Source organism: Lactuca virosa, chromosome 4 (assembly GCF_052849685.1).
Source record: "Lactuca virosa cultivar CGN04683 chromosome 4, Lactuca_virosa_CGN04683_v6, whole genome shotgun sequence".
NCBI lineage: Eukaryota > Viridiplantae > Streptophyta > Magnoliopsida > Asterales > Asteraceae > Lactuca > Lactuca virosa.
Genome location: NC_136429.1, coordinates 3291412 through 3318285, shown reverse-complemented (window position 1 = coordinate 3318285; position 26874 = coordinate 3291412). Strand labels below are relative to the sequence as shown.

At 36.4% G+C, this 26874-nt stretch overlaps 1 protein-coding gene across 2 annotated transcripts; it reads right to left on the bottom strand.

Moving 5' to 3' along the window:
- Positions 1 to 20544: 20544 nt before the first annotated feature.
- Positions 20545 to 25310, bottom strand: LOC145169162 (non-specific lipid transfer protein GPI-anchored 1-like). Of its 2 annotated transcripts, XM_079087736.1 has the most exons (3): positions 24738 to 25310; positions 23332 to 23461; positions 20545 to 20969 (listed from the first exon to the last, which is right to left on the bottom strand). In XM_079087736.1, the coding sequence occupies exons 1-3, from the start codon at positions 25087 to 25089 to the stop codon at positions 20930 to 20932; spliced, it is 522 nt and encodes a 173-aa protein (XP_078943862.1). In that variant the 5' UTR covers positions 25090 to 25310; the 3' UTR covers positions 20545 to 20929. The 2 variants fall into 2 exon arrangements, with proteins under 2 accessions (XP_078943862.1, XP_078943861.1); XM_079087735.1 differs by lacking the exon at positions 20545 to 20969 and having other exon boundaries at positions 23150 to 23461; positions 24738 to 25302.
- Positions 25311 to 26874: the final 1564 nt, after the last annotated feature.

Genomic DNA, 26874 nt, shown 5'->3' with positions numbered 1-26874 from the left:
AACTTGGTACGCAATTCCGCTTATAGACTCCTCCAAAACCTTGAGGTAAAACGGCTGTCACGATCGGATACAATCGTTAACGAAACACCGTGAAGCCTTACGATTTCCTTCACATAAGAATTCACAAGTTTATCCATAGACCATTTCTCGTTGGCTGCTATGAAATGCGTACTCTTAGTGAAGCGATCAACGACCACCCAAATCATCTCGTGACCGTTCCTTATTCTGGGCAGTTTAGTCACAAAATCCATGTGATATCTTCCCATTTACCCATGGGTACAGGCAAAGGTTCTAAACTCCCATACGATTTCTGATGTTGTGCCTTAACCCTAGCACATGTTACACACTCGGCCACATAGTTTAGCAACATCGAGCTTCATCGTCGGCTACCAGTAATAGGGTTTTAGATCCATTTTCGTACTTCCGGGATGAATCGAGTACATGGTCTTGTGAGCTTCTTCCATCAGAAGACCTCTTACTCCTCCCATCCTAGGTACCCAAATCCTACCTTTGAATACCTTCAGTCTTTGACCGTTTGTATCAAACACCAACGTTTTATCCCAAACGTTCCTCCTTTCGATCATTTTTCTCTAAAGCTTCCTCCTGAGCTTTCTTTTATACTTCCCATTTGTAGAGACAACTTCAATTCTCAACGCTCTTGGCCTCTTCCTTTCAAGATTCACCTTACGACTGAAAGCATTAGCAACAATACTTGCTTTACCAGGGTGGTAAAGTATCTCACAGTCGTAGTCCTTGAGTAACTCTAGCCAGCGCCGTTGCCTCAATGCACACGCTATCACTCCATCCCTTTGGGTCAGAATACAACCTAACCCAACTTCTTTAACAACGAACGTGATACTTCTATTGATCGCTTTGATCAGCCTTTACTTCAGTTCGGCTTAAGTCAGCTGCTACATCGAACTTGGTTCTCTGAACCACATAACAAACTCATCGTAGTCGGACTGAATTCGATATGACCACTAGGGTCGGAATAACAATCATCTTCTTAGTCATTACCGAAATGATGGTAACGACAGACTAGAATAAGACGGAATCAATTACGAGTTCCTTGGTAACCTTATGACTTTCACTGATCCAAGTGTGAGTCCTGTGCTTCCAGTAGTATAGATCTCTACTACTATTCAGACCTACTCATACTCGTCCCAAGTACGGTCTCGCAGTCCCCAAGTCCTAAAATCACAAAACAATTTAACACATACGAATGTGTCCAATTAATCATAAAATTTTCCTAGACTCTACTAGGACTTCTTCCATGCGTATCTTCAATCATCAATTCTGCTTCAACTTGGTTGGTGATGGAAATTTCAGACGATGGAACAACTTCAAGAATTACACCAACCATTCCATCATCCTGCCAATCGAAGGCGTTCTTCAGACGTACCGTACTCCTCTAAACGTTTCATTATTTTATCAAACATATTCTAAGACAAGATACCACTCTTACGATACTTCTGATAGGTATCATTCAATATCATAAGCTTTTCATTTCCTCCATATACTCAATTCTCTACGAGTCTTCACCATAACGTTTTGTACACCCAAGCAGACGTTCGGTGTACCAGGTGAGAATTTAAGATAGGAAAGCTTTATTTACGATAAACGTATAAATCTCCTTATCACTTCGAAACGTTTACATGTTAGTTCTAATCTCGTAATCATATGCTTAGAATCCTACACACATAAGGTTTCCAGATCCGGTCGGCAACAGACCATAGATCCGAACAAATAATAGCATCATTATAGCTATAACACAAAACATTTAGCACATAAAAGCATTTTAGGCATCCTTCCTAAAATAAACTAGTGCTCGTGTCAATTTAGGTGTACTACCTAAAATATAATAGACACACTCAACTCACAATCATCGCTTAGCATTCTAAGTTTAAGTCTAGAAATCCTACAATTTCTTAGTTCGCTTAAACTAATGCTCTGATACCAACTGTGACATCCCCTTATTTCTCGGCCAGAAAAGACCGATTTATTTTATGCTTTTTAAAATCAAATCATAGAAATCTTTATAAAAGATTTTGCGGAATTGGTCCCCAAAACAAAATATGATAAAAGTTTGTCAAAACCTTTCTTTAAGAAATATATCATTTCCTTTTATATCAAAACCTCGGGATGTCATGTTCCGATACAGATCAAAAGCATAAACAAGACATTATAAGCCTTACAACAGTTATTTATAACTACTGGCCTATAATCCAAAATCACTCATCATCATCATCCGACTATGCTCGGAGTCCTCTACCTGTAATATAAACAGCTGAGTGGGTCAGGCTTGGAAGCCTGGTGAGCATATAGGGTTTTCAACCCACAGTACATAATTTAATATGCTTAAACATTAATCAATCAACCGAATTACCCCAACACCATTATCTTATTTATTTCTTAAGGGTTTACCCTAAGATTCAATTATCACTCATTCCTAAGGATTCATCCTAAGGAATAGGCACAAGGTCACACCATCACCAGGGTTTATACAACAGGGGCTAAATTCATAGCTCTTATTTATTGACAGTATTCACCCCTGTCATACATGTCAATGGGATTTTAGAGTACTCCAAATGAACATATAGTTCATTACACCTACAGGTTGCGGGCCTGCTAGTGTTCCACAGACCGTCTAGAATAGTCCATGGTTGTCATCCCTACTCTGCTGAATGACGGGGGTCACCGTTTGGGTAAGGGCTTATCTCATATTTCACCACTCACCCTCAGCTTATGATCTCCTTTCACCACTCACCCTCAACTTATGATCAATATTACTGATCATCTCCTTTATCCAACTCACCTTTCATCACACACCCATTATTTCATCTACCCATGTTTTACCCAACATTTTTGTAGATAAAAATACATATACAGTTTAAATTATTTAAAAACATGTATAAATCACACCTTCAACATCCAACTCAAATAAACAAACAATAAATATTCACACAGCACGTATTTTATATAAAATACTTCATATCTATGTGTAAGGTGAAAGTAACTACACACTCACTTGATTTAACGAAAATCGGGCATCAATTCGTTTCCTAAAACGATCGTTTCTAATAAAACCGGGAGTTTTATTGAGAAACCGGGCTCTGCAAAGGGTCGGGCTTCGAAACCGAAAAGATAAATTTTTCGGGCTTCTCGGGCACTTCGTGGCGTATTCTGGGGGTTATAATCGATACCGGGGCTTCGAGGGATGTGAAAATAGCCAAAATATTGAAAAAGGGGCCAAAATTTTCAATTTTCCAAAAGTACCCGGAAGATCTCGCAAGCCTTCTATATATAGGCCCGAGGTTCGGACCCAAAGCAGCTAGAAGCAGACACGCGTCGCAATCTGCGAGGTTCGGAGGCTAAGGCGGTGCGAGGCTCGGACCAGCTGCGAGCTTCGGATTGGTCAGCAGCCTCAGTTCGGACAGATGCTCGTTTCGGATTGGGCCTCCTCCTCGGTCGAATCAGAAGCCTACACGCAGGTCGGATCACGTGGGTTGTATGCGAGGATCACGTGGCTTCTTCGGACACCTGTGCGACACGCGGCTACTGTTCATGCGAGGGAAGGCGACACGTGGCTCGCATGACTCACCAATTTCGGACACGTGGCACTTTCTAAGCGAAGGTGACGTGACAAAAACGTGACTATGCAAATTTTCTCGATTTTTGTGCAAAAACTTCTAAAATCCATAACTTTCGCATACGAGCTCCGTTTTTGACGTTCTTTATATGCACGCGTAGGTAAAATTACGCTCTACAACTTCCGTTTAGACTTCGTCGGCTAATTTTGACTTTAATTTTTATATTATTATTTTTAACAGACCGGGACAGGAAATCCGTTAAAAATTCATAACTTCTTCATCCGACGTCCGTTTTCGTCAGACTTTTTACCGTTGTGCTACTATTTACGAGACCTTCGATTCTCGTTTAGGTCGTGTTGGCTAAAAATCACTCGATCTAAAATTCGAGTTTTTAGCTGTCTACTGTTAAGCTGAAACTTCGAAAAATCATAACTTCCTCATATGAAGTCAGATTTGGGCGTTCTTTTTATCGAACTTCTCGGTTTAACGAATACTACGAGTTTTGTTTAGATTACTAAGACTAAAAAGTAGTTTATCAAAAACTCGATTTTTACGACATTCGGCATCGTGCCGGTTTGTCGCGAAACTTCGACAGGTCATAACTTCTTCGTTATAACTCGGATTTCGGTATTCTTTATATATCCGTAATCCTTGTCACGCCCACTACACGTTTCTTAATAGATATCGGCTTTATCTAATATTTAATTTTTGACGCTCATTTTTATTCTTAATTATTTAAACCCTAATAATTAAGCATAAAACACATAAAACACATAATATTCACATAATTCCTTTTCATTTCTTCTAAATGAGTTACAAAGGTTAACCTAGACCATTATGTCAATATTAATGCCTAGCCTAGAAACACGGGCGTTACAAGTTTAAGGTCTGAGAGTATGGATAGTGTCGTTGGGAGGAACGACGGGGGTGGGGTAAGAGTTGCTTATATATATGGTGAAATTGTATAATTTGTGAGTTCTAAATTATATATATGATATAACATTGTGGGATTTGGGGGTGGGGTAAGAGTTGCTTATATATATGGTGAAATTGTATAATTTGTGAGTTCTAAATTATATATATGATATAACATTGTGGGATTGAAATCCCTATGTACTCACCAGGTTTCCCAACCGGATTCACTCAAGTTTATTTGTATCACAGGTGTCGATATGAAGTTACATTACACTGAGAGATTAAGGAGATGTAAATCACTAGTGTTAATGAATGTAAGTTTCATTTATGCTTATATTTCTATATTGACGATGACATCCCACCGTTTTAAAATGAATAAAATACATTTCTTCGGAAATGCTTTGATAACGTATTTATCATGTTTTTCTGGGAACAAATTCCGCAACACTTTTCTTTAAAGGTTACTCTGATTTTCAAACAAAGCATAAACAAATCGGTTTTTTTTCTGGCCGTAAAAATGGGGATGTCACACGTCGTTACAACGGTGAATTCCCAATTTATACCCAAACATTATCTTCTTTCTTACGTAATCATGAAAGAATAGATATGCGCCATAATAATCTCATATCCCAGGATAATGATGAAACTATTGACGTCATTTAAAAAAAATACTATTTGGATAAGATAGATACTTTAGACACGTCATCAGCATCACCGTAATCAATCAGTAAGAGGATTGATGCCATTTAAAAAATACCGTTTGGATAAGATAGATACTTTGGACACGTCATCAGCATCATCGTAATCAATCAGTAAGAGGATTGATGATTATATAGTCAGAATATTGTATTCGATAAAGAGAAGTGGAAAAAGGCAATCGGGTAAAAAAATATCGTCGGCTGACCGAGCTATACTTCTGAAGAATAAGTGTATTCTTGGACTAAGCAGGTAGCCTAGGTCGGAATATTGTATTCGACCCTCATGTGAGTGTAGTCGGCTTACCGAGCTGCACTTTTGAAGAATAAGTGTATTCTTGGGCTAAGTAGGTATCCTATGTCGGAATATTGTATTCGACCTTCATGTGAGTGTAGTCGACTGACCGAGCTACACTTTTGAAGAATAAGTGTATTCTTGGGCTAATCAGGTAGCCTAGGTCAAAATATTCTATTCGACCTTCATGTGACTGTATTCGGCTGACTGAGCTACACTTTTGAAGAATAAGTGTATTCTTAGACTAAGCAGGTAGCCTAGATCGGAATATTTTATTCGACCTTCATGTGAATATAGTTGGATGACCGAGCTACACATGTGAATAATAGTTGTATTCTTCGGCTAAGCAGGTAGCCTAGATCGGACTATTGTATTAGACCTTTATGTAAGTGTAGTCGAATGACCGAGCTACACTTTTGAATGATAAGTGTATTCCTGGGCTAAGCATGTAGCTTAGGTTGGAATATTGTATTCGACCTTCATGTGGTGTAGTCGGTTAATCGAGTTACACTTTTGAAGAATAAAAGTGTATTCTTGGGCTATGCATGTAGCCTAGGTCGGAATATTGTATTCTACCTTCATGTGAGTGTAGTCGACTGACCAGGCTACATATGCTACACTTTTGAAGAATAAGTGTATTATTGGGCTAAGCAGGTAGCCTAGGTCGGAATATTGTATTCCACCTTCATGTGAGTATAGTCGGCTAACCGAGATACATTTTTGAAGAACAAGTGTATTCTTGGGCTAAGCAGGTTGCCTAGGTCGGAATATTGTATTCAACCTTCATGTGAGTGTAGTCGGATAACCGAGCTACACTTTTGAAGAATAAGTGTATTCTTTGTTTTTTTTAACTTCTTTCATTTTCCATCTTATTTAGTCATAAATAAAGGTGGTGGTTGCAACCGTTTTCCCTACAACATGCTCCTCGTAGGTTGGTGCCTTCGCCTATCCATAGCTGTGCATATAATATCAGACATGCCTTTCTCCTCTTCTATCCTCGTGGGTTGATCTTGGGTCATGTTGTTTCCATCCTTTCTGTTCGGGTCTTCTTGTCTCCTCACTATGGCAATTCGGTTATAGATCTTTTCTTTTGTTTAGTTCATTTGTAAGCTTTTGTTTTTTGTGTCTTACTTGTGCCATATACCTATGTCAAGATTTTCATTATCTTCCTACATCTTTGTGATCTTTTTTTCCATGTTTTGTTGTCCTTTGCAGGTGGAGTTACCTTACTCCTTGTTGTTGGTATTTGGCTATCCTCAGCCATGTTTGGAATGGCAGGATCAAGTATTGCATTGGTTCTTATTCCTACCACTCTACCTTGCTCTCCATCTACCCCTTACTCTAGTTCTTGGGTAGTGGCCGATGTAATGCTTATTGTCTATTTGAAATTTTTAACGGTCACAAATGTACTTCCTTCCATAATATGGAACGACGCTCTATCTCCCAATAGTTGTAATGTCTGCTTTATGCACCCATTACCTACGAGGCCATTATTACTAGACACTTGGTCCTTGGTTGCTGTGTGTCTACTGGTATTCTTGTTCTTTTTCCTCATTGCCACCCTATTCTCTCCAAAGGCCTCAAAATTGTTAAGATCGCTACTGACGTTGTTTGCATTTTGGGCTTGTTCTATTTGCCCCAATTTCCTCTTTGTTTGTACTGTTCCAACTAGGGATGAGATTTAGAACCGGAAAACCGGACCGGAACCGGAATTGGACCGGAACCGGAACCGGAACCGTTAGAACCGGAATATATAGAACAGGTTCCGGTTCCGGGTTTAAAAATTGGCTTTATCCGGGTTACGGGTAATCCGGGTTTGGGTCCATCGGGTCCGGGTAAAACGGGTCTAAAAACCGGAACCAGTGTTTGGAACCGGAACCACTTTTAGGGCCGGAACAGGTTTTTGTGAAACGTTTAAAAGATGCATATCTCATTCGTTTCAACTCCGATTGACATGCGGTTTTTTCTAACATGTAGTTTAGAGTTTGTACATGATTTTAGACTATAAATTTGCCATTTTTAATTTTATATTCATTGACTTACAGTCCCCCCAAGTCGAGATATCAAAGTTGGAAGTTTTTATTTTTTCAGTTTTTTTGTATTCGGTGAAAGTTTTAAAACATGCATATCTAATTCGTTTAAAGTCGGATTGACATGTGGTTTTTTGCAACTTGTAGTTTACAGTTTGTACATGAGTTTAGACTTTAATTTTGTCATTTTTGGTTTAACATTCAATGATTTACAGTCCTCCAAAGTCATATCAAAACTGAAAATTTTCAACTTTTCAGCAATTTGTTTTTGTACTTTGTATTATGTGAAAATGTTAACACATGCATATCTCATTCGTTTAAAGTCGGATTGACATGCAGTTTTTTCCAGAGTGTATTTTAGAGTTTGTACATGATTTTAGACTATAATTTTGTTAATTTTAGTTTCATATTCAATGAGTTACAGTCCCCCAAAGTCGGGATATCAATATGAAAATTTTCAAAGTTCAACCCACTAAGTAGTAAGTAATTACCAAAAAATTCCGGTTTTTCCGGTTCTAAACCCACTTTATCCGGTTCCAACCTACCCACTTTGATGTTTTCGGGTTTTCCGGTTCTAGACCCACTTTACCCGGAACCGTACCCGGAACCGAACCGGAACCGGTTCCTATATACCGGTCCGGTTTCCGGTTCTACAAAATCCCATTAGCCGGTTCTGGGTTTTCCGGGTCCGGGTCCATCCGGTCCGGGTTTGGACCCACTTTCATCCCTAGTTCCAACACCTGACACTATCTGAAACTTGACTACCCCATGAATTGTCGAAGCTATGGCTTTGAACTTGTGTACTGTCATCCTCCCAAAAATAATGTCATATGGTGAGGATGCATTTATGACAACGAAACACACAAGCATGGTGTTATTCCTGTCGTTGATGTAATCAATTAGGATAAGCGGTAATGTGATTGTACCTTCTGCCACATGTTATGGCCCGGGAAGCTGATCAGGTGATTATTAAGCGGTTCTACCTTTTTCTGCGCGTATCCTAGTAATTGTTTGAAAAAATTCTTATACATGATGTCCGTGGAACTCCCATTGTCAACATAAATGTCATTGATATAGTTCTTCCCCATGAATCATCCAATTATAATTGGTTTGTCTCCTCCTTGGTTATTATGGTTGTAATCCCATTTATTGAATGTGAACGTATAGTCTTCCCATTCACTAATTGTTTCATGTCAGTCAGTGTGTTACAGCATGAATATTTCGTTTTTCCTTGCATTTGTTATCTTTGGTTATACGGGCGCTATGTTTTCCAAGTGTTTAGATCGCAGGCTCTTGATTAGGTCGGTCAGTTGTCTTGATTGCATTTTATTTTCTTGTTCCCGACGTAGCATGGTACATTCAGTAGTTTCATGTCCTGTAGCTTCATGGAACTCACAATATCTTTTGTGATCCTTGTTTCCTGTTTTTTCTCTGATTTTACCCCTCGCATTCTTCTTGTTTTCATTTATCGTTTCCACCTCATTTTGGGCACCATTTCTATCCGTTGATGGGTTGCGATTCTCATGTGGAAATGATTCAAGCGGGTTTGCCTGGTACTTTGGTATCTTGTATTTTCCAACGCATGGATTCTAGCATAGGGTGTCCGATTTACTTTTTCTCACTGGTCAGTTTTGAACTTCTCGGATGCTGTATCTTCTTGTTTCATATATCGGTGGACTCTTTTCATCATCTCTTTTCTTGAAGATGGTTGCTTACCACCTAATTTCTTAAACAAAGGTCCCAGGAACAATGTATATGTGAATGCAGCGATCACCATGTTATCTGCTTTTTCTGGAGAGTTAAGTGTGGCTTTGTTGAATCTTCGAACAAAGGCACTTAAAGATTCACTTTCTCGTTGCCTACACCCCAAAATAGCTTGTGCTTCTTACGTGTATCTCCTTTGTTGGATGAAATTCCCCATAAATTATTCCATGAGTTGATTGAATTCGTGTATGTTTTCCGCTGGTAGACTTTTGTACCACAGTCGTGTTGCCCATATAGAGTAGTCAGGAAGAAAACGCACCAATGTTTTTCGTCTAGATAATTAGCTTCCATTGTCCACCTATAGTTTTTGATGTGGTCGTATGGATCTCCCCTCCCATCATACTTTGTGATTTATTGTCTATTTTCTCCGACTGGTAGTTGGTATTCACGTATACTTTGCACTAGGGGTGAGTTGTCTGACCTCAAGACCCGTTCATTGATGGCGTTTCCATTTGTGTTATTTTGTCATTTGTTATTTTTTTAATTATTGCAGATGTGGTGTTGATTGTCAATCTGGTGTGGTTTGTAAAGCATACGTTGGCTGATATTGGGGAGGCCAATATGTCTGGTAATGTGTGTATGGGAATGGTGGTGGAAATGGTAGGTACGATGGTGTGTTATGCTAGGTAATTGTGGTATTTTTAAGGTGTTGTTGTAACAAAGGTGGTAATGTTTGCAACTTCTGGTTGTTGCTTCCAGGGGTTGGTCTGGTAGGTCTTCCAGACATATTTCTCCTAGTCGTGCTCAAACTACTAGCCATTTCCATTCTGACTGAAACTTCTTTCCTAACCTTCTTGGTTTTTCTAGCCATATGTTTGTTTACTTCTGTCTCAGGTTTCACATTTGGTTGGGTATTAGGTGGTGTGGGTTGTTGGGATGAGGACACTATGATGGGTCATGTGGTTGGGATAGTTACAGTGGGTGGTGTAAAGGTAGGGTTAGGTTGATAGGGCTAAAAGGTGTATTAGGATAAGGGCACGCGGTTTGTTGATTGTCTTGCATGATTACATACATATGAAGCCAATGTTGCTGTGTGGTATCTCGGTGCGTTGTTGGCTACCGCGATACATGCTTCTTCTAATGAGCACTCTAGATATCACACCGCTTAACTTTGACAGAGCTAGGTTAGAAAGTCTTACCGGGGAGGTGACCCTAATACTGCTCTCCGATGTCTAAGTTAGATGTCATGTTCGGTTCGTGTTTTATATGAGATTTATAGAAATTGCTTACCTTCATCCGGAGAGATCGAGCTTCGTTTTATGGTTGAGGCTTTGACCAATTCATGATCTTTCCTTTCCGGACTTACTTTGATCCTAAGGTCACAAGGGTAAGACCCTTTAATAAAATAAGCTTGCCTTTTCATTGTTTCATGGGATGTTGCTTTATAGGTTGTGTACAGAAGGTAGGACGATTCCAGATGTACATGGTCGATATATCCTAATGGGCCGAATACAGACCCATATTTATTTATGAGTTATAACTCTTCACCAAATTGAGCCCCTTGGTCGGCCTGACTTTATGTGTGTTTGTGTGTGTGTGTGTGTATATATATATATATATATATATATATATATATATATATATATAGAGAGAGAGAGAGAGAGAGAGATTCCCTAAATGTCTAATCATAGACAAATTCATAGTCATCAGATCAAATCGTTTATCATCTCTACTCTATAGTTTAAGATTAGAAATCTACTATAAGAACCTAATTCACTTAAACCATGACTCTGATACCAACTTGTAAGACCCAGATTTTCATACCAAGTACACCAAAAAAATTCATTTCTCATTTAAAGTTTACAAAACTTTTGGTGTATATTAGCAGTTTGGAATACAATTAGTTATCACTAAGGACCGTATTGGCCTCAAGTCAAGTACAGGATCGAGTCGGGCGTCACAATAATCTACTTGCAAAATAAATTATCACAACAACATAAGCCTCACGACTTATTGAATAACAACTACAATAACATAATCACATAAATCAGATAAATCATATATATATATATATATATATATATATATATATATATATATATATATATATATATATATATAATAACTCATTATCTCATATATATAATTAATTGATATCAATTAGTGGTATTCTTATAACCAACTTCTCAATAATGATTTATTATTCAATCATAGTCTATTTCTTAATCAATGATCTATCTCTCGATCCATAATCTATCTTTCAGTCAATAATCTATCTCTCGGTCGATAATCTATCTCTCGGTCGATAACTTATCTCGCGATCGATAATCTATCTATCGATCAATAATCTATCTCTCAATTGATAATTTATCTCCTCGTTAATAATCTATCTCTCGATCGATAATCAATCTCTCGGTAAATAATCTATCTCTCGATCGATAATCTATCTCTCGGTCAATAATCTATCTGTCATTCGTGATCAATTTCTCGATCAATGATCTCTCTCTCTCTAAATCAAGATCAATCTCTCCATCATAATCAATTTATCAAATGAGATTTATCTCTCAATCAATATTTATCTACTAATCTAGTCTCAATCTTCAAGTTAATCAGTCTCTCAATAATAATCTATTTCTCAATACTCATCAATCTCTCAATCGATGATCTAATCCTCATCAATGATCTATCTCTCAATTATCAATCTTATCAAAGGCCTATCTTACGAATGATTTATCTCATTAATAATTAATCTCTCGACCGTAATCAATAACTAATCATATAAGTCACAATATATTACACATAATGAATAATACAATTATTATCACAACGAATGTTAGAGTAGTCTTACTCACCTGGTTAATCGGCAGACTAATTCCAGTTCTGATTTCAATCCTTTGCTACTTATCCACTCGTCGTATGGTAACACTTAATCATCAAATAACAAGTTATCAAAGGGCTTCTAGCCCAACGGTATTAGGTGTTGCCCTCCCTTGAGATCGAGGGTTCAAGTCCCGTTATGAACATAGGTGGAATTAAGGAGTAGTTTAGGAGTATATTAGATTGTCGTTCAAAAATAAAATCAAATAACGAGTTCCTTAGAACTTGTCACAACGCATTACTAGCTACCCTGTATGACCTCTTGTCACCAAAATAATTAAATCTCATAATCTAATCATAACATGCTAAACTAGTAAGTCAATAGTTAAATCTATCATAACGGGTATTTCTCGAATATTAGGGTTATAACTCTCACAGTTCGACTAAATCTTTAATCGTAAGGCGTACTCAAAGTCTCACATACGGGTCCGTAATAGCACCATATCACGAACACCCATAGTATATACTAGGGTATATCAAGTCTCAGTATCTATAACATATCATAATTAAAAATTAACGGGGTAAAAGGTACCTCAATGAATCTTGTACTCGACCCCATATCTTCCATACAACGATATATCTTCTTCGTCATAATCTCCTAAGAACGATTCTTGAGCAGCATCTCCAATCGAACTTGCCAAAGTCTCTCAAATGACACCAAATATTCATATTAAAATCTGAGCGTACCATATCGTGGCCATCTCTATGCCACATCTTGGTGATCAAGTGAACCCTAGTTTCGCCACGTGTCATACTCTCCCGCCAAGTGTCCCGGTGACTTGCCTCATACCATGTCGTGGTGAATCTTCTACCACGTCGTGGTGATCATATTGCTATGTGTTACTCTCCGGTTGACACATGTCTCAGTGAGTCATTTATTTCCACATCGTGGTAAACACACCACCACGTCATGGAAACCATAAAGTTGACCGTTGACTTTGACTTTCGTTGACTTTCTCAAAATAGTAACGTACTTTCGTCTAAATCTTCAAATGGTCATAATTTTCTCATACGAGCTCGACGTTCTTTATATCCACGAAATGATCTCAACAATATTTATAACTCTCCGTAATTATATTTTGCTAAATTTTTCAATTTAAAGCAACTCCAATCTTTATTTCACTTACTCACTTAATATAATTATCATCTTGTGAAATAATACATGTTACGAAAAAAACCAGGTGTTACAACAATCGTTTTCGGAGAAGATAACTATTGCTAAGATGAAGGGATATTATCATTGTTTGAAGGAGGATTGGATAAATGAGAGAAGGTGCAGACATGGTGGGTTATTTTAATTTTATAAAATTATAAATAACAAATAAATAATAATTTATTTTTAAAAATAAATAAAGATAAAAAAAAGTCTTTTTATGTATTGTAAGACGAAATAGGCAACACCATAATGTTTAATAGACTTTCCAAATAATAAAAAAATGACTCACGAAGGTAATAAACTTTTTAATTTGTTATAGTTAGTCTAATTTGTTATAGTTAGGTAAAAAATGACTCAGGAAGGTAATAAACTTTTGAATTTGTAATAAACTCAGGAAGGTAACTCATGAAGGTAATAAACTTTTGAATTTGTACATCATATATTATTCAACATATTGAAGTTGTTCACATATTACCCTTGCTACCACATAATGTAGGTTACAAGGGTAATATGTGAACAGTTCAACACGTTGGATAGTATAAGGTGTATGAGGATAAAAAAGGATTAAATGTGCACAATATCAAGAGTTCATTATTTTCATAAATGGTCCCTTTGGTTTTCCAGGTTTTGAATTTTAGTCTCTAACTTTTTTTTGGTGTCATGGAAGATCTATGTGGTTTCAATTTCTATTGTAGTTGGTCCCTAATTCATATGAAATAGCTTCTTCACCTTTTTTATATTTTGTATATTTTTCTTTTTATATTTTGTATATTTTTCTTTATTAACCTTATTTCAAAGAAAAATACACCTACCTCATGGAAGATCCATGTGGTCGGTCCATTACCCATATCGTTGATGACTTTTTAGATTGAGAGAAAAAAGATAATATATATATATATATATATATATATATATATATATATATATATATATATATATAGAGAGAGAGAGAGAGAGAGAGAGAATTACAGGTAGGTCGACAACTTTTTATTGTTTGCTGATACCGATAGAGAGAGAAACGATAGTGATGACCGAAAAGTTAATGGTGGTAATGAGAAAGATGATGTCCGCGGACCTTTTATTATTATCCTTTTTCGTTTATTTTCATGTCTGACATCATATTTGTTGAATATAGTGTCCAAAGTCATAACTATTGATAATATTTTTAGTAATAACATTTGGGTTGCCCTTAAGACCCAATTAAGCAATTAAAAGACAAAGAATTTAAGAAAAATTAGTTTATTAATTTGTCATGCTTTGATAAATTACTTAGAAGCTAATTTATAATTAATTAGAAGTTGATTAATTATAAGGAATGGATGTTAATTATTTAAAATGTTTAATTAATAGAAACAGTCCAGGAGAGAATTCAACAAAAAGACAATTGCTTTGACCTTAAGCAACTGGATGCTTATAAATTAGGAGCTAGGGATCAAACCATAATTGTTCATTCTCTTGCTAGAAATTTCGTTCTCTCTTACCTCTCCTTAAGTCGGATGAAAACTTGACCCTTCTTAGGTTTGTGGTTTTGCGTTTATGCTTCCCTCTCTTAGGGTTTATCGCATTATTCAAGTGGTGTAGTTCTTAGGTGTGATTCCATTAAAAGAATTCTCCTTTGGATCCTTGGCATCCAAACAAATGTGACAAGAACAAGATCTCAAGCTAGAAGATCATTAGTCGACAAAGAGGCATGTTTTTCTTATTCATCTTGTAGTTTCAATAACAGAATAAACAGTAGGATCCTTGTAGGTTAGTTGAACATTTGACTATAAAAATTGTTATATGCTCCACTACTACATGTTCTTAGATAATATGTTCAAAACCTTACAATCTTTCTCATCACTTCCATCATTTCTCTCTTTGTCATAACAATAAACAAGAAAAGGCATGAGATGAGTGAATTTATTTATTTATTTCTATTTATCTTTCCTTAAACTAGTTTAATAAAGAAAAATATAAAAAAGGTAAATAAATCATTTCATCCGACTAAAAGACCAACCACGATTGAAAATAAATTCATATGGATCTTTTATGAGACCAAAAAAATTTAGGGAGTGTAATCCAAAATCTAAAAATCACAAGGTTTAATGATAATAATAATAATAATAATAATAAACTTTGATTTTATTCACAGTTACTCTTTTTTATTATTAAAACTGTATATTACCTTTATAACCTAAATGTGGGTCGCAAAAGTCAATGTCAACAACTTCAAAAAAAAATCAATGTAAAAAACTTCAAGATGATACATAATATAAAAATAAAAATAAATAAATAAATAAAACAACTAAGACCAACCGATATACGGACCACGGTGGGTATCGTGGTCTAGCTGGCCTCGATCGTGGTTCGTGCACATTAGCCCGAACTATCGTGGTCCTCCGTGCTCGTGGTATTCAGTGGTGAGCATCACGAATCGAAACGACCAATGGGGTTGGATTGCTCACTTAAAGGATCGAAACTGAGAAAATGAGCTCATGCGAGCTGGTTTTTTTTCTTTTTTTTTTGCTGGGGAAGAAGACACAGTTTCCAAGTCTTGGCAACTTTGATCCCTGAGATGCAGTTCATTGACAGAAAGCACCCCTAACCAGAAATCCTTTAACATATATAATCTTTAAAATGACAAATTACATTTGGATTTATATTTCCTAATTAATTAAGTAATTTGATTTATTTAAATTATTATTATTATTATTATTAAATCACTTATTTGTATAATTAGTATTTAAAAAAATTATATGTTTTTTAATGTATTTTTGAATTAAATTTAATTAAAAAAATAAGATAGAATGATGTGTTTAATGGTATGTATCTCATGATTAATGGCAGGGAATGTGATGATGATATAACACTCACCACTATAATGATTAGTGGTGGATATAAGGCTATCCAGTATGGGGGAGTATCGACACGTCTTGGGCTGACGTGGCTGAGCTCCCCACACGTGAACACCGCCCCCAACTCCGGTGGGGTGCGTGTGATGTGGCTCCGGAGACGGGACGAGACGACGAATGAGATGCTTTCTTTTGTAACGGGTGGATTTTGGTGGGGTAACGGCTCTTTTGACCGTTAACAAATAAATTTTTTTTTTAAAATTTAAACACAATCAACTTCACCTATAAATTACCTACTATTCTATTTATAATTTACACTTCAAAAAACACTCTCTACATTTTATTACAATCTACAAAAAACACTCATCTTTCTCATATTTTTTTTCTCTCTACATGGATTCAAATCAAAACACTCCAAATGCAAATGTTAGCTACATGTAATTGTTAACCTCCCTAATCCAACAACAACCTCTATTCACCACTTTATGCCCCCCAAACTTCTACCAACAACAACCACAACAATTCAATCAACCCCAATTCCAAGCCTTTCAACAACAACCTTCTCAACAATTTCAACAACCTTCTCAACAATTTCAACAACCTTCTTTTATACCTCAACAATTTCAACAATCTTAAGTCTCCTTATCTCAATCTCAACCTATAAATCTCGACAATGACGACGACGACGAACGGGTCCAAGAAACACAACAACCAACTCGTCGAAGGCAAAAAAAAAAAAAAACAAAAGATCCAAAAAAAAGAACTACCGCGTGGAACGAAGATGAGGAGGAAACTTTAGCGAAAACTTGGATTTTCATATCGCAAGACGGGGATGTCGGAAACTCGTAAACGAGTCAAAGTTTTTGGTGTCGTATTTTAGATCACTTCCACGCGTTATTAGGAAAGAAAACGGAGCGGACGTACGACTCGATCAACGCAAAATGGCGTGATTTACGAGCGGCTTGCACCAAATTCAATGGCATATTTGACAAGCTTAAAAATATGCATAGAAGTGGTAGCAACGATTTCAACATTTTAGCAACTGCGGCCTAAGAATACAAAATTACCACCAATGGTAAACCGTTCAGCCACCAAAAAGCGTGGGAAGTTTGTCGTAACGGTCCAAAATGGGTTCTATATCCGGAAATGGCGCATTCGGGATCTACCACCGGTTCCAACACAAGGGAAAGAACGTCCGGGTCAGACGTGGGTTTTGGACTCGACCTCAATGATGACTTCGACGCCACCGAGGGGGAGGGCCCACCGGCCGACCACCGGGAAGGGACAAAGCGAGAAAGGGAGTGTCTTCAAGCGGAAAAGCACTGGCAACTAGCGAAGACGGGCTTACGACATCCATAGATAAAGCTCTAGTTTTTCTAGAAAAAAAATACGAATCAACGGAAGAAGCTTGTTGCCAAAAATAGCTCTTACCGATCTTCAAATCATAAACACAAAGCCCCAATCGGATATCAACCCGGAAAATCTTGCGACGTTTCTTAAAATTCAACGACAAGTCCGGGACAGATATGTAATTTAGGTTCTAATATTTATGGTTTTAAGTAATTTAGGATTTTAATTTTTTATGTTTTTTTAAGAATTTTAGGATTTTAATTTGTGTTTTTTATATTAATGTAATGTGTTTTTAATTTTAATGTAATGTGTGTTTTTTATTTAAATTATGGTTTTTATTATGGGAGAATTTCATATATGCCCTTCTTAAACATCAAAATATCATATTTACCCAAATTAATTTCTAAATATCATATTTACCCTTTATAAAATTTCTAAATATCATATTTACCATTCATAAAATTTCAAAATATCATATATGTCCTTTTTAAACATCAAAATATCATATATGCCCATCTTAAATATCAAAATATCATATATGTCATTGTTAAACATCAAAATGTCAATGGTAATATCTAAATATCCTCCATCTACAACATGATAATAATCAACAACAAAAACTAAACAATCAAATTATACATTTCATAGAGGGTTGAAGATGAATCTTTTTGTTTTTCAAGAGGGTGACATTCCAACAATTTACAAGTTCACATTCCATTATCATAGACGTAAGGATAATATGGTTAAAAATTTTAATTATTATAATAATTCTAATGTATAAAAAATGATTATAAAATATAAAAAACATTATAAAAAAGGATTTGGGCAAATATGATAAAAAAGGTATATGAAGAGTAAATATGATATTGAGAAATTAAGCTGGACAAATATGATATTTTTAGGTTTAAGAAGGGTATATATAAAATTCTTCCTTTTATTATTGTGTGTTTTTTATTTAAATTATGGTTTGTATTTTGTTTTTTATTTAATATAATGTTAAGAAAATAAAAAAATAAAAAAAGGAATTTGTGGAGTGGCAACCATTTCCAATGTTTAGTGGGTTGGTGGTGGGTTGGTGGTGAAGCTGATGTGGCGCACATGTGACAACACTTTTTCGGTAGGTTGGGTGTGACCACTCCCCAAAGCCTAACATACCTAAATATAAGACGAGACGGTATGGGTCCAATTTTGCTCGTTATGGGTGACGTGGACACCCCCTAACAGCGTGGTAACGGGGGAACACCGCTCCCCTTCTCGTTGCTTCTCGTTATGGCATCACTCGTGCTCGTTACGACCGATTGAAACGCGGTGAAATATCAACGTTGGGCTAGTGGATCGTTGCAAACGGTCAAAACGTAAATAAAAAAAACTTTTACTTTTTTATCTTTATAAATACTAATTTTAACCCATTTTTTAAACCTTTCTCTCTATATCTTATACACATACTTTCTTTAAGTTTTTAAAAAATGGAGCAAAACCCAAACACCTCCCTCCATCATCAAATCCAAACACACAACCAAACACAAACTCGCCTCTCGGATTTGCGGGTTATGAAAATTATTTCAACTTTTTATCGTCTCAAGGATCACCACAAATCCCATACCAAGGCGCCGCTTTCAATCCCGCTTCACCACCACTGCAATTTCCCAACTCACCTTACCTTCAAGAAAATCTATTTGGTCAAAACCCAAATTTACAACAAAATCTTTTCCCTACTTTTGCTTCGATGCAACAAACAACCAACCAACCACCACCTACAACACAACCATCGGTTGAAGTGGAAGCGGGAGGTAGTAGGAGAGGGAAAGGGATAGGAAATTGAAAGGGAAATCGATAGCGGTTGAAACAGAAAATGCAGATGTTCCACAATGGTGGACACCGGAGGAGGAATATGCTTTAACGGCGGCTTGGTGTACTACTTCAAAAGACGAACTCCGCGGAAATGGAATGAAGAAAGGAGCTTATTGGGGGGCGGTGCGTGACAAGTGTGACAACTGGAAAATTTTAGAGCAAACAAGGTCTAAACTTTAACCATGTACGGGTAACTTCATAACGTAACATTTATGCAACGAGACTATGAATGCCAAGATGCATGTTTATATAAGTTATTATGAATATACCTTGAAAACCATTCTTATATAAGTTATATATACTTATATATTGAAAACCATGATTATATAAGTTATTACAAGTCAACACAAGTCAAAATAACAAGTCTAAAAGCATGAAATTGTATATTACTTTAAGGATTTCGGTTTTGGAAATCTTGGAAACACTTTAGGACCGAAATCCCTTTTCTTGGATAAAGCCATGACCGAAATCATCACCATATGAATAAGTTTAAGGGATTTCGGTCATGCTTGGCCGAAATCACCTTCTTTTGGCCGAAATCCCCTTCTTTTGACCAAAACCACTCCATGACTTCTTTTGACCAAAACCACTCCATGAAATCATGCTTGGCCAAAATCTAACCCCTTTATGGCCCAAAACACCTTAAATATCTAGATATTTTACCTTGATTAAGTTCCCAAAGTGATATGTTACACTTACCAACGTAAGTGTCACTTCTCTTACACTCTATCCCTTATATCCCATATATAATACACACATGTGAACCATTTCTCATTCACAGTTAGTAAACTATCAAACCTTCACAATTCTCTCTCAAATATCAACCTTTCATTTCCTTATCAAATTTCAAAGATTAAACTCCCCTGGAGCTTCATTCTTCAAGTTAAATTCCTTAGAATCATTGATACGACATCCTCCGCGTTTTCTAAACTCGAAGATTACCGTTTCTATCCCGTTATCTGACCGTAATCACACTCGAGGTAGTTCAAACCCCTACATTTTTTCAAGACTTTTTCTATGTTTTTAGGGGGGAATACAAGTAACACACAATAATATTTTCGTTATAACGCAAACATTTTAAATACGTTGCTATACTATTTTACGAAAAGCGTTAAATGCACGAAACGGTTTTACTATCAATCGCGTATGATTTCACGAACAACATTTTGATAAACATTATATATATATATATATATATATATATATATATATATATATATATATATATATATATATATATATATATATATTTCAAATACAAAATGTTCATTTCATCGAAGTTTTACAAATATACTTTACGAAACTTAACCCCATTTGTAACCCGTTGAGCAAAGGGTAAAATTATATAAAGTGCATATATAATTGTTTTACGTCATTTTCATTATTATCCTGGAAAGAGGGGATAATTACATATACAAACGTTTTCATTACAAAAACACGTACACTCGTTGAATAAATTTGTGAGACATTGTCTTCATCGTACCTAACTGAGGTATTCGCGTAAGTCCTGTATTTATAACCGGAATCTCCGATACGAGAGCATGATACTTGTGTATAGATCTATACGGGACTGATGATCTCACACCCTGACTACTAGCTATAGTCAGACTGACATGTTATGGGTGACAAATGTCATAAATAACTCGGCGCCTGAAGAACGACGAGGCAGACACTGCATTTTAAAAGCACAGTTATAAAAACTCACATAGTGAAACGACGATACGTTTATTTTACACGAAAACACACTTCTTCAAACGGTTTTATATACGAATGAAACTACATATTACTACTTTAATGTATGGAAAACACTGGTACATTTCAGTTTTGGAACTTTTACAACTTACATCTCATTCTTTAGAAAATATTGGATATTCTGGAACAAACATTATCATTTTACAAGTGAACGGCTTACATTTCATTCTTTAGAAAATATTGGATTTTCTGGAACAAACATTATCATTTTACAAGTGAACGGCTTACATTTCATTCATTAGAAAATATCGGATTTTCTGGAAACAAACACGATATCTTTTCACGGAAAGGCTTACTATTTTTCATAACAAACTCGTATGAACTCACCAACATAATTGTTGGCAATTTTTCAAACAATTTGTATTCTCTGGAAATCAGTAGAACAGGTAAACACCAACTTTTGAGGATGGGGCGCTAATGCGTCAAACAAGTCTTTTGTCATCATATTGTAATTGACTTTTGAAACATGTAACACTACAATGATGTAACTTTTTCAATTATATATATGATGGTTATGTTTGCTTTCTTTACTATTACACATTTGTTATGATACAATACATGAAAGTCATCCACCCTCAGACGTTTCCGTCATCCTGGTTTGGGGGTGTGACAACAAGATTCACGCTATTTTGAAGAAAAATTTGTATCACAACAATGACATGTTGAGTAGCAAATGGAGTCAAATAACTAAGCGGTGTAGCAAATTCAATGGTATTTACAACCGGCTTGAGGCGCAACAGCAAAGCGGAACCAACGACTTCGATTTGTTCAAATCTGCAAAAGAACAATATCGGGTCGAAATGGGACATGTTTTCGAGTTTGAAAAATCATGGGAGTTGTTGCGAGCGGATCCAAAGTGGAATAAAACGCCTACATCGTCGGAGGTTCAATCCAAAAGGTCTCGCAATTCGAGCTCGGTCCACGTGTCGTACGCACGGTCTCACATCGACCTAAACGCCGACACCGATGAGATCCCAGATGATTCGAGCTCGGTCCACGTGTCGTACGCACGGTCTCACATCGACCTAAACATTAGGTTTTAAGCTTTTAAAATTATTAAAAATAGTCTTTTTAGACTAAAACAAAGCAGCTTTTTAGCAAAAAAATCGAATTTTAAGCCTATAAACCAGGGGAACCGGGGGAACGGGGCGGGACCGGGGGCGATGGAGTAACCGGGGGCTATGTAAACGAGGGATCTAGGGGCAGGACAGGGGGCGGGGGCAACAACTGATTTCGGGGGCGGGGACAGCTATTTCCGCTCCTGTTTGGTCCCGTTGACATCTCTAAATGAGAGCGAAATTCGACGAGCACAATTTATTAATAAAAGAAAAAAATGACTTGAAACGTCGTCATTTGGAGTTCCTAGAAAGACAAGCATGAGAGAAGCAGAAGCAAAAAGATAAAGAGCTAATGACACAACAATTGTCAATTCTTCGGACTATCGATGAGGGTTTGGCACCTCAAGATCTAGCAGTGCTACAAGCAATGAATGATCAAATTAGGAAGAAGTATTTGGGTTAATTAGGATTTTAGGAGTAATTTGAATGGTGTTTTAGGAGTATTGTTGAATTAGTAGTATTGTTGTGTGTTTTAGGAGTAATTTGAATGGTATTGTAGTTATGATTTTAGATTTAAAATTATGTTTTTTTAATTGTAATCGTAATTTTAGATTTTAAATATTATGTCTTTTTTTTTGTTTTTAAAATTGTATGTTTTATAAAAATATATTCATTTTAAAGATTAAAAAAACAAATGGTATTGTATTTTTTTTTGTTTTTAAAATTGTATGTTTTATAATACCATTTGATGTAACACAGCTTAGTTGCTGACACCCCCGTGCTCTAAACAAACTAAAAAAATCATATTACCCTTCTACTTGTTGTAGGTAGTCAATACATGGTGTAGGCAGACCATGTGCACAGCCTAGATGAGGTACAGACACGTATGTTTGACTAGTGTGTGGTGTGGTGTAACTGTAATCTACAACAAACTTTGTTATCAATTTCCAAGTCCAAAAAAATTATATTATAATTGTACTTGTATTTTCAATATTAATAATTGGAATAAAAAAAATTCTTGAAGCTATCGATCAAGCACAAGTGCACAACATAATAAATTACTACAACCTCAATAAAAGATATAAAAATGTTTCTGGTATGCATAAAAACAAAATCCGACACAGATCATGAGCTGACCTCAAATTAAAACCGTTTATCTAATATAAAACGTAAAACATGAGTAGAGAAACAATGGCGGATCCTAGGAACATGGGTGCTTCATACCTGAACCCATGTGAAGGGGATGTAGAGGTTGACGACGTCGTTCCTCCTGCTGTTGGAGAAGTGGTGGGTGTAGTAGTTACATTACTGAAGATTGCAGCGTCAGGTGAATTTGGTGGTAACTTTAACAGCTCTGCATGCGAGATCAATGAAAACAAAAGTTATTTAAAAACTAGTTTAATTATTATCATACTGTAACAAATTATAATAATAATAATAAAAAACGAAACATAAAAACAATAGCCAAAATTTAAAAAATTTGGACACTATAAAGACATTTTTTTCCACATTGGGTTCATTTTTACCATAAATTTCTTTTTAAAATATGTTTCAATCTAAGACTTTGTAGTTCAAAAAAAAGCCGCACTACTGATTTTTTTTTTGTGGTTTCACAATCCATAATTTTAACTTTTTTTTTCGAAACAACATTGTATTAGGCATTTCGTAGTGTTTTCACTATTTCAGAGTTTGCCCTGCAAAATTGATGATTATTTAAGATATTTCTTAAATATTTGGCTAGTTTTTATGGAAAAAGTTAAAAAGATTTTTCTATTTTTGAAAGGTGTAAGAATAAATTGGGTATATATAGCTATATATAGCCTAGAGTCCTAATAAATTCAATTAAGATCTACAACCACTACCAACCTTCAGACTTCGTCAATTGCTCACTAGTCATACTTTCGGTACATATATGCAACTCATATCATGTTCATGTATATCCACATTAAATCTCATAAACGTTCACTTGTCGGTTTCGTTGAGTTTTGTTTTACCTTTTTTTTTTAAATGGAGCATAAAAATTTATAACTGGACACTTAAATTTTATATTTCTTTCTAATTTTTACCATGCACGGAGGAGTATAACAACCAAAAAATATACAGATTAAAGAAGGTCCGTGCATGCACACCCATATAGATCACAGAATTTGGGAAAATTTGGTATCGTTGTGATATATATGGTGCAGTGAGTGATTGATAATAAAATTAACAAGATTCAAACTTGATCCATCGAAAATTATTCCACTAACGATATCGGATCAGATCAGTCTCAAAAGAATGAAATTAATTTGGAAAACTGAAAATAATAATAATTACCTTGTTCTTTTACATTATCGAGGTACTTGATCGGTTTAGCGCTTCGACTATGTAAAGTTATATTCAAAATCAATATCGTCACTCTACGTTTTTGGTGTAATTTGTGCATTCATGTGTGTGTTAAGAGTGAAGTTGTAGAAAACTGGAACATTCTGTTCGACAGTTTCAAAATTTTGAGTTGAATCAATCGGTGTGTAACCATATAATTAGATACTGTTTCGTTGTTCATAGATTATCTTGTAGATCAATAAAATAAAATGTTGAGATCAAAATCTAAAGGTAAAAGTAGTAGAGAAGAAGAACAGATAAATTACTTGGACAATCGCTGATACTTGCACCAGCAATTTTACAAGCAGAAGGCAGCTGAAGAAGACGAGCCTCTTGAATATTCATGGACTTAAGCGCCGGATTGGTTCCGTTATGGATCTGCTGTATCAGAAAACACAAACACGCCGGATTACTCTCTTTCATCTCCGTCACCGAATCACAACACTTCTTCTGCGGCGTCGACTCTTTCCCTGACGCAAACGCAACACATGTCATCACCTCCGGTAGCTTCGAAGCACACTGGTCGGCTAACGACTGCGCCGAACCACCGATTCCGCTCCCGCATATCACGATACAAACCACCGTAAACACGCTCAAACAGTAATTTCTCATCGCCATTGTAAAAAGTACTGATAGTAGCTTTGTGTTTTTTTGAGGATTTATAGTGGAAATGGAGACAGGATTAGGATTGAGGTTGGGGTTGGGGTTGGTGATTAATGAGGGGCAGTTGGGTGTGAGGTGTGAACTATGGAGTTAATGTCTGCGAGGAAAAGTATGGTGATGGCAGATGCAGGGAGGCGCACTTGTCTGGTTGCGTTTAATGAGTTTCGGTTCATGGAATTAGGGATAACGGTTCACTACTCGATGGCAATCGTAACGGAAATGGTCACAATCACAATTTTATAATTCAATTTCAAACACACCGACATCAACACCTTGCACAGTCGGCAAATTCCCCCTCCTTTCTCTTGCACACCGGCGATGAAGCCAACCCTCCTACCTATACTCCGTGTCTTTTTATAATTTCATTTTTCTTAGAACGATAAATCTACGCTACTCCTAAACTACTATTCACATCACATATGTCTCCAATGAGACTTGAACCCTCAATCTCTAAGAGGGAAGACAACACTGGTACCGCTGGGCTAGAAGCCCTTTGGTTTTATAATTTCATTACATTTACTTTTTGTTATATATTTCTATGTTTTATAATTTCATTACATTTACTTTTTGTTATATACTACCTCCTCCCACCGTAACACCATCCTCTACGCCCAACGTTGAGCCTCTGATGCAAAACGGGGAATTGTCAGGCTACGCTCAGTATAGCCAAAGATTACGCGTAACATAACTCTTAATACTCAAGGACTAACCATCTAATTCTCAGATTTGGATCTAATGAACGTCCTAAGGGGTAAAGTCTCTGACTTCAAACTTTTACATGGCTAAAAAGAGCTCAAGACTAAACCTTAACTCCATAAAACACTCTAATGCTCAATAACTCATGCATGGATGTATGAGAGTGACCAAGCTCCCATTTTTATGACTCTACAAGCTCATAAACGATTGGAAATGATGTTCATAAGGTCTGGAGTAGTTCATAATTATTAAGACCAAAGTTATGGGACAAAAGCATAAAAACTCATGGGCTACTAGATCTATCATAAAGGAACGTCAAGTTGTAAGCTTTATACCTTCTAGAGGTGGATGATGAAGTGTAAAGTATGGATCTACAAAGCTTGGAGGTTACAAAAGTTTCTTCAATGGACTCCTTCTTCCTTAATGCACACAAAAACACACTAAACCTCCAAAATTCTCACAAGATGGCTAGGGTTTCGAGGTTATTGAATATGAGGGTGGAGGGTGAGCATGGGGAGGCCCTTAAGGAGTTAGAGCTTTAAATAGGGCTCACAACCCCTCAATTAGGATTTAGATGTTGCGCTCCTACGCCCAACGTAGATATCTTTATGCCCAGCGTAGAGCATTTAAAACCCTCGCATCAAATCTTTTACCTATGCCCAACGTAGGAGGCTATCATACGCCCATCGTAGGGCACCCAAATTGTATAAATAGAAAAATTAAATATTAGAAATCATACATGAGGATACGGGTATTATAAGTCCCCCCCACTTGAATCTCGTCCTCGAAGTCCGCTGTTGCAAAAAGCTCTGGGTAATGCTCTTTCATCTCCTCCTCGGGCTCCTATGTCCACTCTGAACCCTTCCGGTGCTGCCATTGCACATTAACCAAACTCACCACCTTCTTGTGCAAGGTCTTCGTCTTCCTATCAAGGATCATGATCGGTCTCTCTACATACTTTAGGCATTCGTCAACCTGATTATCGTCCAAGGGAACCACTACGGAATCATTAGTCAGACACTTCCGCAACTAAGAAACATGGAA